Consider the following 17,017-nt stretch of genomic DNA (forward strand, 5'->3'; position numbering starts at 1 on the left):
ATGTCTGAGTTCAAGGCCAGCCTAGTCTACAGAGTGAGTGCCAGGACAGCCAGGGCTACATAGAGAAACCCTGTCGTTGTTGTACTTTCTTTTACTCTAGCCCCAAGTTGGACGCCAAAATGAAGCTTGTTGCTTTTTACTTTTTTTACTCTTTGCTTTTTGGGGACTCGCCACCCAGCTCCTAAATAAATCATACATGGAGGCTTATTCTTAGTTATAAATGCCCAGCCTAAGCTTGACTTATTTCAGCCAACTGTCCTTAACTTAAATTATCCCGTCTACCTTTTGCCTCTGGGCTTTTTCCTTTTCTTACTTCTGTATATCTTACTTTTCCTCTTACTCTGTAGCTGGCTTAGCATCCTCCTCTTCTTGTTCTCTTGTTCCTTCTCCTTCCATTTATCCCCTCTGCCTGCCAGCTCCACCTATCCTTGCTCCTGCCTCATTATGGCTGTTCTAATATCTTTATTAGATATTCAGGTGTTTTAGGCAGGTAAAGAATCACAGCTTCCCAGCACTTGGGAGGCAGAGGCAGGTGTATCTCTGTGAGTTTGAGGCTAGCCTGGTCTATAGAGTGAGTTCCAGGACTAGCTCCATGGTTACTGAGAAAGCCTGTCTCAAAAAACAAAGAAAAGAAGAAGAAAAAGGAAAAATAACTTAACAGAATTAAACAAATGCATCATAAACAAAAGCAACACACCTTTTTTTTTTTTTTTTTTTTTTTTTTGGTTTTTCGAGACAGGGTTTCTCTGTGGTTTTTGGAGCCTATCCTGGAACTAGCTCTGTAGACCAGGCTGGTCTCGAACTCACAAAGATCCGCCTGCCTCTGCCTCCCGAGTGCTGAGATTAAAGGCGTGCACCACCACCGCCCTTTTTTTGGTTTTTCGAGACAGGGTTTCTCTGTGGTTTTGAGGCCTGTCCTGGAACTAGCTCTTGTAGACCAGGCTGGTCTCGAACTCACAGAGATCCGCCTGCCTCTGCCTCCCGAGTGCTGGGATTAAAGGCGTGTACCACCACCGCCCGGCTAGCAACACACCTTAAAATAATATTCTATAATACCCTTTCTCAAAAAAATCCAACAAATAAATAAATAGTTAATAGAATAAGTCAAAGCCATGATCCAGATACACCCACGAAAGTTATAAAAGATTGGGAACGCTATGGCAGCACAAGAGTATATAAACATTATGAAGAATTCCCTTCCCTCATCAGTGTTGTTAGGACACAGCCTGATCTCCAGTGAATATGCATGCCAAGTAGCCAGTAAAATATCTCGTTAACAAAGTAATAGATTTTAGGGGCTAGGGCAGAAGGCCAGAGGAACATATATTTGGCATGCCAAAGGCTCAGAGTTCAGTCACCAAACCACAAAGAAAAGGAAGGAGGAGAGGGGAAAAGGCAGGATTGAGAAATATCTCCCCAATAACTATGGGGGATGGAGACTGGAGGATGGACAGAAATATGAACTGGAATGAGCTCACACAGCCAAGAGCTTGGAAGAAGAAAGCAAGCAAGCAAACATGTTTGTACGCGCGCGCGCGCGCGCACACACACACACACACACACACACACACACACACACACACACACTGTAACGTTATCCTAGGATCTGAGGATAGACCACTAGGAATAATGTCTGTGAACCCTCATGTGGATGGCACAGCTCATCAGCGCTGGCTACTCCAAACAGGACCTATAGCAGGCTGTGAGCACAGCCTGTGTGCTTCTTAAGAATTCAGACTCTTGGGCTTGACCCCAGTTTCACCAAATTGCCAAGATGCCTGGCTGATGTGTGCACACATTAAAGTCTGAGAACCTGACCCAGAACAGAAGCCGTGAGGACCAGGTGTCAAAGTGAACCCCACGTGATCCCAGGGGCCAAGCAGAAAAGTCACAGTGCTCACTTCATACATTCAAATTTCAAGCGCTCTGGTCTGTTTATCAGCAATGTGGCCTTGGGTAAGTTATTTAACTCCCCCTTGCCTCATTAATAGTCTGTTGTCACAGCATCCAGGCCACACCTGCGAATGGCTACCTCTGAGAATGCTTTGTTACTCTCCTCTGACACTCCACCATCAAGTGGTCACAGGGCTACTTTGATGCATTTGAGCTATCTCACTTGTAAGATAATAACTTACTGTGGAATGAACAGAGACTAATGTCGCTCTGAGTCGGGGGTACAGTGCTCCACTCTAGGGTTTGTCTCCATGTGGACCACCATCGGTTGAGGGGCTGGAGAGATGATGGCTCAATGGTTAAGAGTGCTGGCATCTCTTCCAGAGGACGCTGATTAAATTTTCAGTACCCACATGGCAGCTCGCAACTGCCTGCAACTCCAGTTCTAGGGGATCCGGATTCTGCATGCACATGCTACACAGACATACATGCAGGCAAGCAAACAAAAAACCCACACACATAAAATAAAAACATAATAAAAAATTAGAGATAGGCAGTTGAAATAGAAAACTGCTCTGCAAGTTTATTATTTATGCTGAAAACACGTACAGAGATGAAGGGTGTGTGTGTCAGAGGAGAAGCACCCAGGTCATGGAGAGCTGTCCTTTCCCCCTTAGTATGGGGGTCTTGGGTAAAAAAAAGAAGAAAGGATGATCATTTTAAATCCTTCTGATTTGCCAGCAAGCAGAGAGCTAAGGGCTGAGAAGAATAAGAGAGACAATATAGGGAGCTGGAGAGATGGCTCAGTAGTGAAGAGGGCTTGCTCTTGTAGAGAACCCACGTTCAGTCCCCAGCACCATGTCAGATGCTCACAACTGCCCATAGTGCAAGATTCTTCTGCCCTCTTTGGAACACCCACATCTGTGCCCTAAGCACACACAGACACACAGTCTCTCTCTCTCTCTCTCTCTCTCTCTCTCTCTCTCTCTAATAAATAATAAAAAGGAAAACAGTATGCATTTTAAACTTGATTGATGTTGCTTTCTAAAGACAGAAAAGAGAAAATATCATTTCTTACCAATAAACAATTTTGACTATTTTAAACTGTTCTGTCCACGGCTTGTCCCTATTGAAAGTGCCTAGTTTGACAGGACTTCTGAGTTTTCTGGTCCAGATACAACTATGAGAGGAGAGGGCCTTAGCACAGCCATGAGAGCAGCTGGAAAACCCTCTCCCCCAGGACAATGCAAACTCTTGCGAAACCGGCTAACAAGGACTGTTTCCGAACTCCAGAAAGTACCAAAAGGGCTGCAATGGCCAGAGGAGACTATTTGAGGGGGGGAAAAAAGCTGACTGTAGGCTTAAAAAAAGCAAATTTTGAGAGAGGAATTTGTAGCTGTAAACTGCTGTAGGATTCCCCTCTGTGTGCTTGAGGCAGCCTGGTGGACAGAGTAAGTTCCTGAACAGCCAGAACTGTATAGGACAGTAGTTCTCCACCTTCCTCATGCTGTGACCCTTTAGTACAGTTCCTTACGTGGTGACCCAACCATAAAATTATTCTGGTTGCTGCTTCGTAACTGTAAATTTGCTACTGTTATGAATCAGAAGGAAAATATCTGACACGTGGTGCGACCCACAGGTTGAGAAGCACGGATGTTGCGACCCTGAAGCAGGACTTCTAAACAGAGGTATCATGATAAATGATAATGAAATGGCCATTAAAAAGCCAACAACCCCAGGACCAAGGAGACTGCTTACTAGTTATGGCTCTTGCTGCATAAGTATGAGGACAGGCGTTGAAATTCCCAGGACCCACATGAATGGGTGGGCAGGGTAGTCAATTGAGGATTCCAGCCTGACAGGTTTGGGGTGGTCGGGGAAGTGGGGCAGGATCCCCAATGTAAGCTGGCAAGCAAGACTAGCCATATCAGGGAGCTCTGGGTTTGAGTGAGACATTGCTTCAATGACTAAGACAGAAGAGCAATCAAAGGAGATCCTGGTATAAGCCACAGGCCTCCACTCCACATGCATTTTACACAGGTACATATATAATGTCCCTCAACATGCAAATATGCATGCAAGCCTATACCCACCTCCATGCACGCGCACACACACACAGACCCTCAGGTTCTCTGGATGTGGAAGTGTAGCCAGGATGACCTCTAATTAGCAGAGATCCCCCTGCCTCTGTCTCCCGAGTGCTGGGCTTAAAGGCGTGAGTCACTGCACTTGGCTTTATAGTTAATTTTTTCATTTATATTTTTTATATTAGAAAACAGTTAAAAAACAAAAGCAAAAGCTAGTAATCTAGATGAAATGAGACTGATTGGGTCAGTCATCCTTATGAAGGAAAAAAACCTTTATAGAATCTAATATAACTGGAATTGTTGCACACAAATATGATGTGTGTGTTTGGTAATACACTACAGCCTATTTTACAGACAGGAGCACTGAGGTAATTGATTTTTTTCAGGCCACAAGGCAAATAAATGTTAGAACTGAAAGTCAAACCCCGTCTGACTTTTCAAGGTGCCTGTGCTTAATTGATAGAGTCCTTGACTCAAATTGAGCTTATCGCAACAGTCTTTGTTCCTTCATGAAAGTTAAATTTGGCTGAGCATGGTGGCCTGGGCCTTCAATTGGAGCACTCAGGAGGCAAAGGCAGGTAGATCTCTGTGAGTTTGGGGACAGCTGGTCTACATAGTGAGTTTCACATCATGAGACCTGGGTTTAAAAAAAATTACATTTTAATAATATTGTTAGTAATTTTTTTAAATAATTGTAATGGATTAATAAAAATGCTGCGTATCCCTGGCAGAAACACTGCAGGTCACTGAGCAAGTAGCAGTGGGCAGTGGTCCTGAGAGCAGCCAGTCCTAGGCAGTGACTGGCACAGTTCCCCCTAGTGGCTGCAGCAGGCCATGAGGCACACCACTTGGTCTCCAAAAGTGACTGGTCCCAGGCAAGGAGCCACACTGCAGGCAAGAGATAGACAGGCATGCCATGCTGAGTGAGGTTGGATATTTATTTAGTGGGTTATGGAGGGGAAAGGGAGAAGGGGAGAATATCAGAGGGAGGGAGGGAGGGAGAGAGAGAGAGAGAGAGAGAGAGAGAGAGAGAGAAGCTGCCTCTTTGAGAGGGAGACGGGAAAGGAAGAGACTCAGGCTGGAAGCTAAAGATCAGCTTGCCTCAGCCGACAGGGGAGGGAGTGGGCATGGCTTGTCTCTTAAAGGGACAGGACAGATGAATAAATAAGAAGAGGAAGCTATGTGTCAGATGATATCTTAAAATACTAACTTAATTTTTATAGCAGTCATGGGATATATAATTGGAGGCCAAAAAGATTAAGTGAAGTAACTGCCTTATAGATCTGATAAGTAAGGGAGATGGAGTTTGGACCTAAAGCCAGTGTTGATTACATGACTAAGCAAGGGCATTACTGAGTTAAACACCACATAATAGATGTTCAGTCCTCAAAGTACCCATATGCAAAGTCAATTTTTGTCTGTTATCATTTAATGTAGTGAGCAATATCATGTACATATTAGTCTTAACCTCTGAAATGTAGCAAAATAGACTGTGAGAGATGCCAAAATACATTGGCAATTTAAGCATCTTGGTCTTTCCTTCTAGCATATTGGTTACTTCCATTAATAGGAAGTCCAAAACACTCACTTTGGAGAGCAAGGGGCAGGCAGAAGAATCAAGAGGGTGCTCTTTCAGGCGTGCTTTCTTCCAGCCGGGCGTGGCAGCGTCTGAGTAGTAATCCTAGTACTTAGAAGGTTAAGGCCAGGAGCTTGGGAGATGATGGTTCAGTGGATGAAGCGCTTTGAGGACCTGAGTTCAGGTCCTCAAAATTTATGTGACAATCTGGCAGCAGCAGTGGGTGTCTATAAACCTAGTGCTGGGTGGAAGTCGCCAAGGGTTTGAACACGGGAGGATCCTGGGAGCTCAGTGACAAGTCAGTCTATCTGAAACTGTAACCTTCAGGTTCAATGAGAGACCCTGTCTCAAGAAATGAATGAATGAATGAATAAATAAATAAATAAATAAATAAATGATAAGATGGAGAAGTGACTGAGGAAAACACCTGATGTTGACATCTGGCTCCCCACAAGCACTGACACAAGCAAGTACATTCTTGTGTATACACACGCACACACCCACACACCTTTTTAGAAAGTGTTTTCTGCTCAAATCAATTTAGGAAAATACCAGCAACATCTGTTTCTTCTTGTTGGAAATAGGAGAAATATGGTTAAATAATAAACACATATTGATGTTTTGACTAAGCAAACTGTGGTTTAGCAAAATACATTGTAAAATCAAATACAAAAAAATTAAAATAAAGTAAGTGTATAATAAAGCAGATTTTAGCTGGGCTTTCAGACAAGAGCAAAGCAGCCGAAGAGAATTTGAACTCTAGTGACCTGTGGGCACTCCCCTGGATCACACCCACATAAAGGTACATACCACACCTACAGTTTATCAACAAGACCCAAGGCCTGAGCAATCAATTTGCTTGCAACCTTTGTAGCACTTGAAGGTTGTTCAGAGTAATACAGGTACCCCAGGATCTAAAGGCCTCTACAAAGTAAACATTTTATGGGAAACAAAGAATTCTCATCACCTCAGCTATACCTAAACACCATGTTTTCCTAATTCCAATTAGAACAAAGGAGAAATATTATTTCTCTTGTCAATTAGCATCAGGAATTAAGTGTACCTTTGAAACTTCAAGTTTACTCAATTCCTGGGAAATAACTTTTCTGCACTTAAATTTGAAAAGCTTTTACAGGGACAAAAACTTACAATATAAACTTACAATATATGTCTTAACACAGTAACATTCGGGAACTGTATTGCTGTGATCAATATTACTGTGGGTTGGTTTGTGGAGACCTGGTCTCTCTGGGTCACTTGGTCACCCCCTCTAACTCGCCATCTTTCTGCCTCTGCCTCTCACATGCAAGGGTGATCGGTGTGTACCACCATCCCAGCTCTGAACTCTGGTTTTTAAGATGTTTATTTGAAATATTTAAAAAAATAATGTGGACAAAGATAGAAATTTGGCCAATATTGAAATGAAAATAGTGCTGTTAATGCAGAGAATGGATTTTCTATGAGGCCTTCCAGCTGTGAACAGGCAATCCTCTGTTTTGGTGCTGGGATTAAACTCAGGCCCTGAGACTGCCAAGCAGGTGACCTGCCGTAGGGCTAGACTTCTGGGCCTAAATATCTTTACTCAGTTTCGTGAATTAACTTTGTAAGGGGAAGGAAGAACTATGGTGGCCAGTATATTTTTTTCTTTAAAACACAACTTTTTTAAAATTGAAGAAAGAAGAAATCTGAGCAAATTTACCAGTGACTTCTGCCAGTGCTGGTTAGTTTAGTCATGTACTCCACAAATATTTTAATGATTGCTTACAAGGTGTAAAGTTATTAGCACTCATTGATCTTACTAGTTCAGACTTACAGCATTTCCTGTTACATACATTTACATAATTAATAAAACATATTTGAGCCTGGCGGTAGTGGCACATGCCTTTAATCCCAGCACTCAGGAGGCAGAGGCAGATCTCTGTGAGTTTGAGGCCAGCCTGGTCTACAGAGCTAGTTCCAGGACAGGCACCAAAGCTACAGAGAAACCCTATCTCAAAATATCAATGCTATATAGAGAAACCTGTTTTGAAAAACCAAAACCAAACAAACTAACAAAAAACAAAAACAAAAAAAAACCCAAACAAAAAGATACATTTAGTAAACAAAACAACACATTTAGCTATTTGAATATATTCAATACATAGGTTTATATAATATATTATATAACATATATACGGTCACTATTTTTAGATGACTTTGGAGTAGCTTTAAGCTCACAGCCAAACTGAGCAGAAAATCTGGCATTCCCACACACCCTACTGCCCCCCTCTCTCCAGGACTTCTCTAGTGTCCAAATCTCACACTAGAGTGATACATTTATTACAACTGATGAAACAACACATCCTTATCACCCAAAGTCCACACTTAATGCTAGCATCCACTCTTGCCGTACTTTCTGGCCTGTTGTTAGTATATGTCATATTTCATCACAGGATCACACAGAACACTTGGCAAACATTGGTAGGTGTTTTTTGTTTTTACTTTGCCTTTCTCAGAGTATCAATGTTGAAATCATTCAGTATGTTGACAGCACTGGCTGCTCTTCCAAAGGACCTGAGTGGCACCTACTTGGCTGTTCACAAACATCTGTAACTTCAGTTCTGGGGGTCAGATGGGGGACCAGACGCCCTCTTCTGTCCTCCATGGGCACAGCATGCATCTCCTACCCGAGTCCTTTGAAAGAGTAGCAAGTGCTCTTAACAGCTGAGCTGTCTTTCCAGCCCCTAAGGGCTGTTGTTCCACTGCCAGATTTGAGCAGACTAAATTTAACCAAGGTGAAGTGCAACATAGTTCATCTTTATTGGACTTTACTACACAATTACAAGAATTTTTTTGGGCTTTTCTGTGTTGCCCATTGTACCCTATGGAATCCTTTGCTGTAAGGGTTCAGGAAAGATTTGGAAAAATGAAAAAAAAATGCAACAAAATGCACGAATTGAGCAACTCATGTCATTGGCCACATCCAAGGGAGTACTGCTAACACCCAGTATTGTTTTGTATATGAATAACATGCACATTTTACTTTTTTAATGATTTTTTTATTTTATGTGCATTGATGTTTTGCTTGCATATACGTCTATGTGAGGGTGTCAGATCCCCTGGAACTGGAGCTACCGACAGTTGTGAGCTGCCATGTGGGTGCTGGGTTGAACCCAGGTCCTCCAGAAGAGCAGCCAGTGCTCTTAACCACTGAGCTATGTCTCCAGACCCCATAACAAGCACATTTTAAGGAAAACAAACCTGGCCTATTATTTTATTTGTAAGATGCCATTGAATATGAGATGCATTTCCATTTTGGAATTTTGAAACTGCTTTAATAATTCTTTAAAGTGGGTCTTAGGATTGATGGATTAAATACCAACTGTGGCATTTAAAACCCATGCTACTGTTTTCATGAACGGATTCCATCCTGCTGTAATTACCAACAAGTAACTCTTGACAATGCGAAATTAGTTTTTAAGCGTGATTCTTTCTCACTGATTTTACACCAGTAGAGCAAACGACATTGCAAACCTTAAATTCTTGTAATTGTAGTTTATCATGTAAATCATAGATTGAGGCTACCCAATTATTATTAACCACAGTCAATAGCAAAAACAAACATCTTTAAACTGAATCAATTACAAAATACTTCGAAGAAGGCCGTGGATTATTTTTTTTTTAAGTAACTGGAATAATAAACAGTTTAAACACAGAACAATAGTAAGCAATATAAATGTATCCTGTATCCAGGCTGAAGAAACAAATGGAAACATTTACGACCAGCCTCTCCCAGGACTGGGTTTTAGAATACCGTTTTGTTTTTCCACCGCAGGGGTTCTCTGAATTTGCCCAGTCTAGCCTGAAATTTGTGTGCTCAAGTGCAGGTAATCCTCCTGCCTCAGTCCCAGAAGTAATTGAGCTATGTACACGCTTCCCACACAGTGCCCAGCCTTTATTTCTTCCATTTCAGTAACGTGCCCGCGTGTAATTAAACGTTTAAGCACTAGCAACATTTTTAACAGCCTTGCAAAAAAAAAAAAAAGTAACGTAATTTAACCCAGCATGTCCAAAATCTATCATTCCAGCAAATAACACAAGTTTTATGAATGAGATGGTTTGTGAGCATCTGCGGTGTACTGGCAACACTAACAGTCCAGCCCTGCTTGAACTAGCTACATTTCCATAACTCTCTTGGCTACATCTTAGCCAAGTTACACTCAGCTGCCCTAGTGGACGAACAATCTTGGGCGATTCCAGCATCCAGCATCCAGTGATTCCAATTCTGAATCTGGGGATTCCTTAAATAACACAGACTCTTGGCTCCTCCGGATTTAGCCAAGAGAAAGTGTAGAGGCGGCGCGCGCTGCTAAGAGACGGTGCAGGGGGCGCACAGAGATTGAACCCGCGGGCGCGGGCGGCGGCAGCGGTTGGCGGCTGCAGGGCGGCGAGCACGCGGGGGCAGCTCCGCCCGTGGGCGCGCGGGCGGGCGGGCACCTAGGCGCGAGGGCACCGCCCCAGGGGGGCGGGCAGCGGACTCCGGAGGGCGGGGCGGGGCGGACCGCACCGTGCCGGGACTCGGACGCCGGCGGCGGGTACGGAGCAGAACGCAGAGTCGCAGCGAGCGAGCGGGTCGGCGGCGGCGGCGGCAGTCGGAAGGGTCAGGACCACGGGAGCCCGAGCGCGCGGCAACGGCCGCCTGGAGCGCGCAGAGCGATTAGCGCTGCGCCCGCAGCCCCCCTAGCGCGCGCACGCTGAGGAGCGCGCGGTGCCGAGCGCGCGCCGAGCGGCCGGGGGCGCGCAGGCCCTGCCCGCCCCTTCCGTCCGCACGCCCGCCGCCCCGCCGGCCCTTCCTCTCCCACCTTCCACTCGCGGCCCGCGCCCCCCACCCGGCGGCCCCGCGTCCTCCTCCCGCGGCAGCGCTGTCCGCGGCGGCCGGAGCGGGCCGGGCCGGGCCAGCGGGCCGGGGGATGGCGCTGCTGGACCTGGCCCAGGAGGGAATGGCCTTGTTCGGCTTCGTGCTCTTCGTGGTGCTGTGGCTGATGCATTTCATGTCCATCATCTACACGTGAGTCGGAGGGTCGGGGCCTCGGGGACCAGCTGTGCTGGCAGGCGTGTGCGTCGTGGAGGCTCGCGGGCTCCGGGGGTAGAGAAAGCTGATCCTCAAACGGTCCCCCCCTTGATCTCCTTGGGGCGGTGCGGCGCGGGGTCCTGGAGAGGCAATAGCGCTGGTGTCGCGACCGGGCTCCTGGGTTGCAGGCAACTGCAGAGCCAGCCCTGGGGAAGGCGCCTGCTTCTGTGTCTGGTGGATGGTTCCCTGCTCGGTCTGATTGTATGGAGAATTCGTATGATTTTTTTTTTTCCATCTGGGCCAGGATGTATGGTGTATTGTGGGCTTACCCCTCCTTCCGTGCGGGCCACGTCTCTGTTATGGTGATGGTCCTTAACATTCTTCCGGGAGCTGTTTGGCACCACCGGGAGACTTCCCTGTGGGTTTTCTCCTTCCTGGAAGAGCTGTGTGCTTACATAGGTGTGGAGCACCTGCCTGCTTTGTAAAACGTCAGTCTCCGAGCCTGTGTACAGTTTTCAGTCCTCTCAGGGTGGCGTTTCAGTATGATTTTTCTTCCTTTCTTTCCTTTTTCATTTTCATTTTTTCCAATTCTTCATTTATTGGCTTGTTTGGAGTTGTATCCTTTCTCCCTCCACACAGAAAATTTGATTTGGCAGATACTTCCCGAGGCCTACTAGATACCACCTAGCATTGGGCCGGGGCCACAGATGAGAGCAGGACAAAACTCCTGCCCTCGGGAAGCTTACATTCTAGAAGAATGAAACATGATAAAAATCCAAATAAGGTTATTCCCTATAAAGCTTAGGAATAAAACAGAACAGGGTAAAGGGCTGGAGAGAGACATGATATAGGGGGCTAGTTTTAATCCTTCAGTAAAATGTCTTTAAAATGAAGTCTGTGTAAGTAAACGAAATACATGTGTAGAGATGAACTCATTTGGCATTTTAGTCCGTTGTGTGGGGGGGGAGGGTAGATTTTTACCACCAAATAGAATAGGATAGAATAGGATGTTAGGGAATTACTTTTAGTTGCTTTTTCCCACTATAGAAAAGATGTGCTTTTCTCCGTTCGGTATGCTGTTTCTTGATACTGAGAAAGAGGACACTTGTACAAGATAAACTAGTAGGCTTTTTTTTTCTTTGAAAGTGAAAGAAAACATACTCCAGTCAGTATGGCATTGCTGACTTTAGAATTTTTAAGTTGTATTCATTATAACTACATGGGCTCTTTTAAAAAAATAGTTATTATTTAAGGAATTTAGTACAAGAAGAATTAAAGAAGATAGTTATACATATACCAAAATATTACGCTGTTAACCTTCTGTGCCTACCTCCCCAATTATATTTAATAGGCAGAGGAGGAAAGAGGAGACCACGTCACAACTCTCGTTCTATAGCCTGCTTTAAAATCTCACCTACTTGATAAATGATTTTTGACCAGCAGTACAGGCCACTGTTGTAGGTGCTAGAAGCAAGCATAAAGATCTAGACACACCAGACTACTGCCCATGGGGGGCGGCCTGAAAAGTGACTTCCTATTGTTTCTTCTGTATCAACAACTGTGTGAGCTCTTTCCATCGTTTCAGGCATTTTGGATTCTGAGCTATTAATATTTATTTGTTGTTATTGGTAGGCAATTCGGTTGATTCCGGTTTACTAAGCAACATTTTAGTGATTTTATTTGTATTTCTTAACTTTTTCCTGCATGTTGGGCAAGTAGGTGCTTTATTCCTGAGATACGTTACCAGTCCCTGGGATGTATTCTTATCCATTCATCTCTTTAGTTCACATTTCAGAGGGAGGAAGTGTTGGACTAAAAGTGGTACATCTTTTCATCTTTGGTACGATGTTGCCTTATAAACGATGTGATAGTGACTCGCAGTCCTGGCCCTGTTGGATGGGGGGTTATCGTCCAGCTCTGCATCCCTTATTCCTCACTGTTTCTTTTGTTTTGATTTTCATCCATTTAGTTACTGGTTCCATTGAGTAGCTTTTCAGATATTTATACGCTAGTTTCATAAGTTATGCTAGTCATAAGTTATATGGCCATACTCTTTTGCCTGTACTGCAGTCTGTTGCCAAGTTCATCTGTTTAATTGACGATAACTCCTGTGTTCATCCGTCTGTCACATGCTGTAATTTTCCCCCAGTCTATTTTATTGTCTCAACTTGAGACTGGGGTGTTAAGTGGACAGGTCTTCTGTTTTATTTTTCCTTTCATCATCTGCATTCCCAATGATATATGTTAGTCATATATCTCAGTCTGCTTTCTTCTAATGCTGTGAATTTTCTTTTGATTTTTTTCACCTTTTACACTTTCATCATTTTTTTTGTTATACAATGAGACCTGGAACTCTAATTTTAGTTTCACTTAAATATATACCCAACTTGTTCCCAGGTCATTTACCAAGTGGTCTGATTATTCCTTTGTTTAGAAAAATAACAGTCTTTTTCATAGACTAAATTCTTTGCACTTTGGTTCTAGTGCTGGATCATGGTCCCATTGTTTTTTTTGTACACGATCTATTCTGCTTTAATTAATGCAGTTTTATTAGCTAGCGAGATAGCCAGCCCTTTCATTCTTTTGCAGACTTTCTTGACTTTTATAAATACATTTCTTATTTAGTGATGAATTTTAAGATCTTGTTTCAGAGTCTTTAATTTATTAGTTTAAATATTAAATTTATAGCTCAACTTAAAGCAAACCCTTTTACTGAACCTTCTGGAATCCTGCCCCCTCCAGTCTGTGCACACAGTAAGCATCGCACTTCCTGAACATTAGCATGATCGATGTATCCGCTACTTCAAATAGCCAGCCAGAGTGTGTTTGCTCCTTGCCTTCAAAATTTTTGAATTTATTTATTTGTTTATTTTTGTGACTAATGTGTTATAAACAGATTTTTCTCAAAATAATCTGACTCTGACTTTTTTGTTTGTTTTTGGGATAGGGTCTCACTGGGTGTTTCAGTACTTATTGTAAACCAGGCTGACCTTGAACTCACAGAGATCCACCTGCCTCTGCCAGAGTGCCGGGGATCAAAGGCCTGTGCCAACCACGCCCAGCTATAATTTTACAGTTTTGAGCATGGTATAAATAAACATTTAGCTTCCTTGAAGTAAAAAGGCTTTATAATTTTTTTTAAAAAAATACTCCAGGACATTACCTTTAGATTTTTAAAAAGAGTGTGTGTGTGTGTGTGTGTGTGTGTGTGTGTGTGTGAGAGAGAGAGAGAGAGAGAGAGAGAGAGAGAGAGAGAGAGAGAGAGACATGGGTTTGGAGATGCGATGACAGCCTGCAAGAGTTAGTTTGGTTCTTTCTGCCATGTGGGGGCTGGGATCAGGTTATCAGGCCTGGTGACAAGCACCTTTACCTGCTGAGCCATATCTCCTACCAGCTCCTTATTACTATTTTTTTTTTTTTTTTACTGATAAGAACATGTTCTGGGCTTGGGTGTGGTGGCATACATGGAAGTAGATGTCTAAATTCAAAGTCACTCTTGTGTTGATGGTGGGTTCCAGGAGAGACCCTGTCGCGAAACAAAAATAAAACAAACCGAATTCCTAAACAGAGATGTGCAGATCAAACAAAGGAAACATAATTAACTTATAACAGGTTTCATTTGCTAACTACAGGCCTTGTAAATGCTCTTTTGAAATGGATAAGTGAATATAAAACAAATAGGCAGAGTAGTGGCCTCGGCACACACCTGTCCTCTCAGCAGGCGGACTGTGCAGTGAAGCCTAGCCTGAGGTAGACTGTGAGACCCTGTCTCACAGAAACTAAAGCAAATAACCAGCAGAAGAATTTGTACATAAATTCACCCATTCTCTTTCTGTTGTTGTTGTTGTTTGCTTGGCTGGTTTTTACCAAGTATCTTTTTGTGATCTGGTCTGACTATCATTGTTCACTTTTTTGTATGTATGTTTTTATAATAAATAAATAAATATATAAGAAAGATACTTCCCAGCTTGATAGGAATTGTTTTCCAGAAGAGGACAAAGTCTTTTTTGTTTTTCCTTGCCCTTTCCTTACTGTGTAAGTAAAAATCACAGTTGAATCTCAGCATTTAACAAAGTTAAAAACTATGTAAATAATATTTTGGTTAAAACTGTGTGCAGAATGGGGACCTAGTTATTTATTTGTTGATTTAGGTTTTCCTACGTTGCTCTGGCTATCCGGGAACTCCCTCTTATAGACCAGGTTGGCCTTCTTCTGACTCCCCCAAGTGCTGGGACTAGAGGTATGAGTCACCAACCACCTGGCTTTTTTGGTGGGGAGGGGGAGAACCATCTTTATTTTAATGAAAGGACGTGTTTTCTTTCTTTTTTTTTTGTTTTTTGTTTTTGTTTAGTGAATGTACTAATATTTAATGAATCAAGGTTGGTGGAGTAAGCATATCTTCATTTGGATTCCATCCAAAGGTAAATTTGAGTGTAGGTGTTCTGGAACACAAATGCCTTGATGAACACATATGGACTCGTGAGAGGAATTCACACTCCAGTTATGATGAAGGACGTGTTTTCTGAATGAATGTTCAGCTTTATCCTTCCTGCCCTTTTAAATCTGACAAAAGTGAATTTGCATATGTTGGTGCGCCTCTCCCCACCCCAAAAACCTGTACTTGCAGACCCCAGGTTTCTAAACACTGGCACAGCCCTTGTGTCAGGTGTCAGGTCAGCATGGGGGTGGGCTCCCAAATGTTACAGGTGCTTGCAGAACACTGATATTGCACTGAAAGTGTAAGGAAAACTATTAGCTACAGTGTATCAGTGGCACACTGAATCTGTTCTATTGTATCTTACAATTAGATAAAAGTCCTGGCCTGCATTTTAAACAGTGTTGCTGACGTCTGGTTCACACATTGACTAGCTCCTTGGTGAAGTTATTTGTTCTGATTTCACAAGTCTCACAATTCTCATACCCTCATTCCCCCCTCTGCCCCCTGCTTAATAAAGACAAGTTGGCTATCAAATACAAACAGGTGTTTCCCATTCCCATGTTAAGAATCTGTTTCTACTCACGGATATCTCTGCCACCCTCTTCGTTCCCCTCAGCTTTAATACCAAACGGAGGCACAGTCGTTTCATAGTATTATTTTAGGTGGCAGATACTTTTATGGGAAGGGTCTTATTCCCAAGATTTTGATCTTCTAAAAATAGCAGGTGATTATAGTCTCAAGCAGTCAGTGCAGGCTAAGTGCTCTTTATGGGTTATTTTGTTTTTCCTTTGTCAGAGTGAGTTTGGTTTCCAAATTGGGAACTGAGATGAAAGCATGCAAAAGTCTGAACGCAGTTGTTTTCTTCGGAAGCGGAGCCATCCTTTTGGATGGTTGATGTATCTCTCCTCCATTCTTGCTCTCTCTTCCCCATTGTCCCTTCTCCTGTAATGAATACCTTTCCCCTCTGTGTATAGCGCTCTACTGATTGACATTAGACCTTACTGTTTTTGTTAATTGTAAGTGCCAGCCCAGCTTGGAAATGCTGCCCTTTAAAAAAAGACTTACCTATTTAATTTTATGGGTGTGAGTGTCTATCACTGGTACCCACAGAGGCCAGAAAGAAGGAACAGGAGTTACAGTCTTGTAACATGAGCCTCTGTGTAGGTGCTGGGAGCTGAACCCAGGTCCTCTACAAGAACAGTAAGATGGCTGCTGAGCCATCTCTCCAAACTCAGAAGTATTTTTGCTCTTTTCGAGATAAGGTTTCTCTGTGTAGCCCTGACTCTCCTGGAACTTGCTCTGTAGACCAGGCTGGCCTCCAACTCAAAAAGATCTGTCTGCTTCCGCCTCCCAAGTGCTGGGATTAAGGGCGTGTACCACCACCGCCTGGCTCCTGTGATGGTTCTAAATAGCGAAATAAAAATTGTAATTCAGTTTTACTACTCACTGATGGTTCTCTTGATTGGTTGTTTCCCCACACATTGACTCATCCATCCCCACAGCTCCCCTGCATTGTTGGAAACGTTGATGCTCATCAGTGTCTCTAGAGTTTTGCTCCTTTTCTGCTTCAGCGTTTTGTATTGTCACCTTGTTGTCATTCTGCAATCTAGGGTCCCAAGCTTTAGCTCTTGCCAGGACTCCCCACTGCCTTCAGGTAGGCTTCTTACACGTCCCACAATTCATTGGGGACATAGCCCCGCCCCTTTCTTCAACAGCCTCTGATTTTTGGCTTTGTAAGACAATGCACTGTACTGTCTTCAAGATTATCACCCCTTCCTCTTTTCTCCTCCCTTTTAAAAACATCTTGTTTTTCTTTAATTTTTGCATAACTACTTCTTTCTTTAGACTTTGGTTTTGTAAGGGGCTTGGAGTGGGACTTCCTTTGTCTTTCTGTGGTTTGGGGGAATTACCCATTTAAGTAGAAATAGAAAGTGATTTTCCCATTTCATGTATGCATTGTAAGTTATTGAGGG

General features: G+C 43.4%; 1 protein-coding gene across 1 annotated transcript in view; it reads left to right on the forward strand.

Moving 5' to 3' along the window:
* Positions 1-9,552: 9,552 nt before the first annotated feature.
* Positions 9,553-17,017, forward strand: part of Ugcg (UDP-glucose ceramide glucosyltransferase) — a 33,796-nt gene continuing 26,331 nt past the window's right edge. The window contains exon 1 of the mRNA XM_041657266.1: positions 9,553-10,603. Coding sequence (XP_041513200.1) covers positions 10,506-10,603 — 98 coding nt within the window. The 5' untranslated portion in view covers positions 9,553-10,505. The remainder of the gene's footprint in view (positions 10,604-17,017) is intronic.

The sequence above is a fragment of the Microtus oregoni genome, unplaced genomic scaffold (assembly GCF_018167655.1).
Source record: "Microtus oregoni isolate MIOR12 unplaced genomic scaffold, Mior012 000008F_ref0000371, whole genome shotgun sequence".
Lineage (NCBI taxonomy): Eukaryota > Metazoa > Chordata > Mammalia > Rodentia > Cricetidae > Microtus > Microtus oregoni.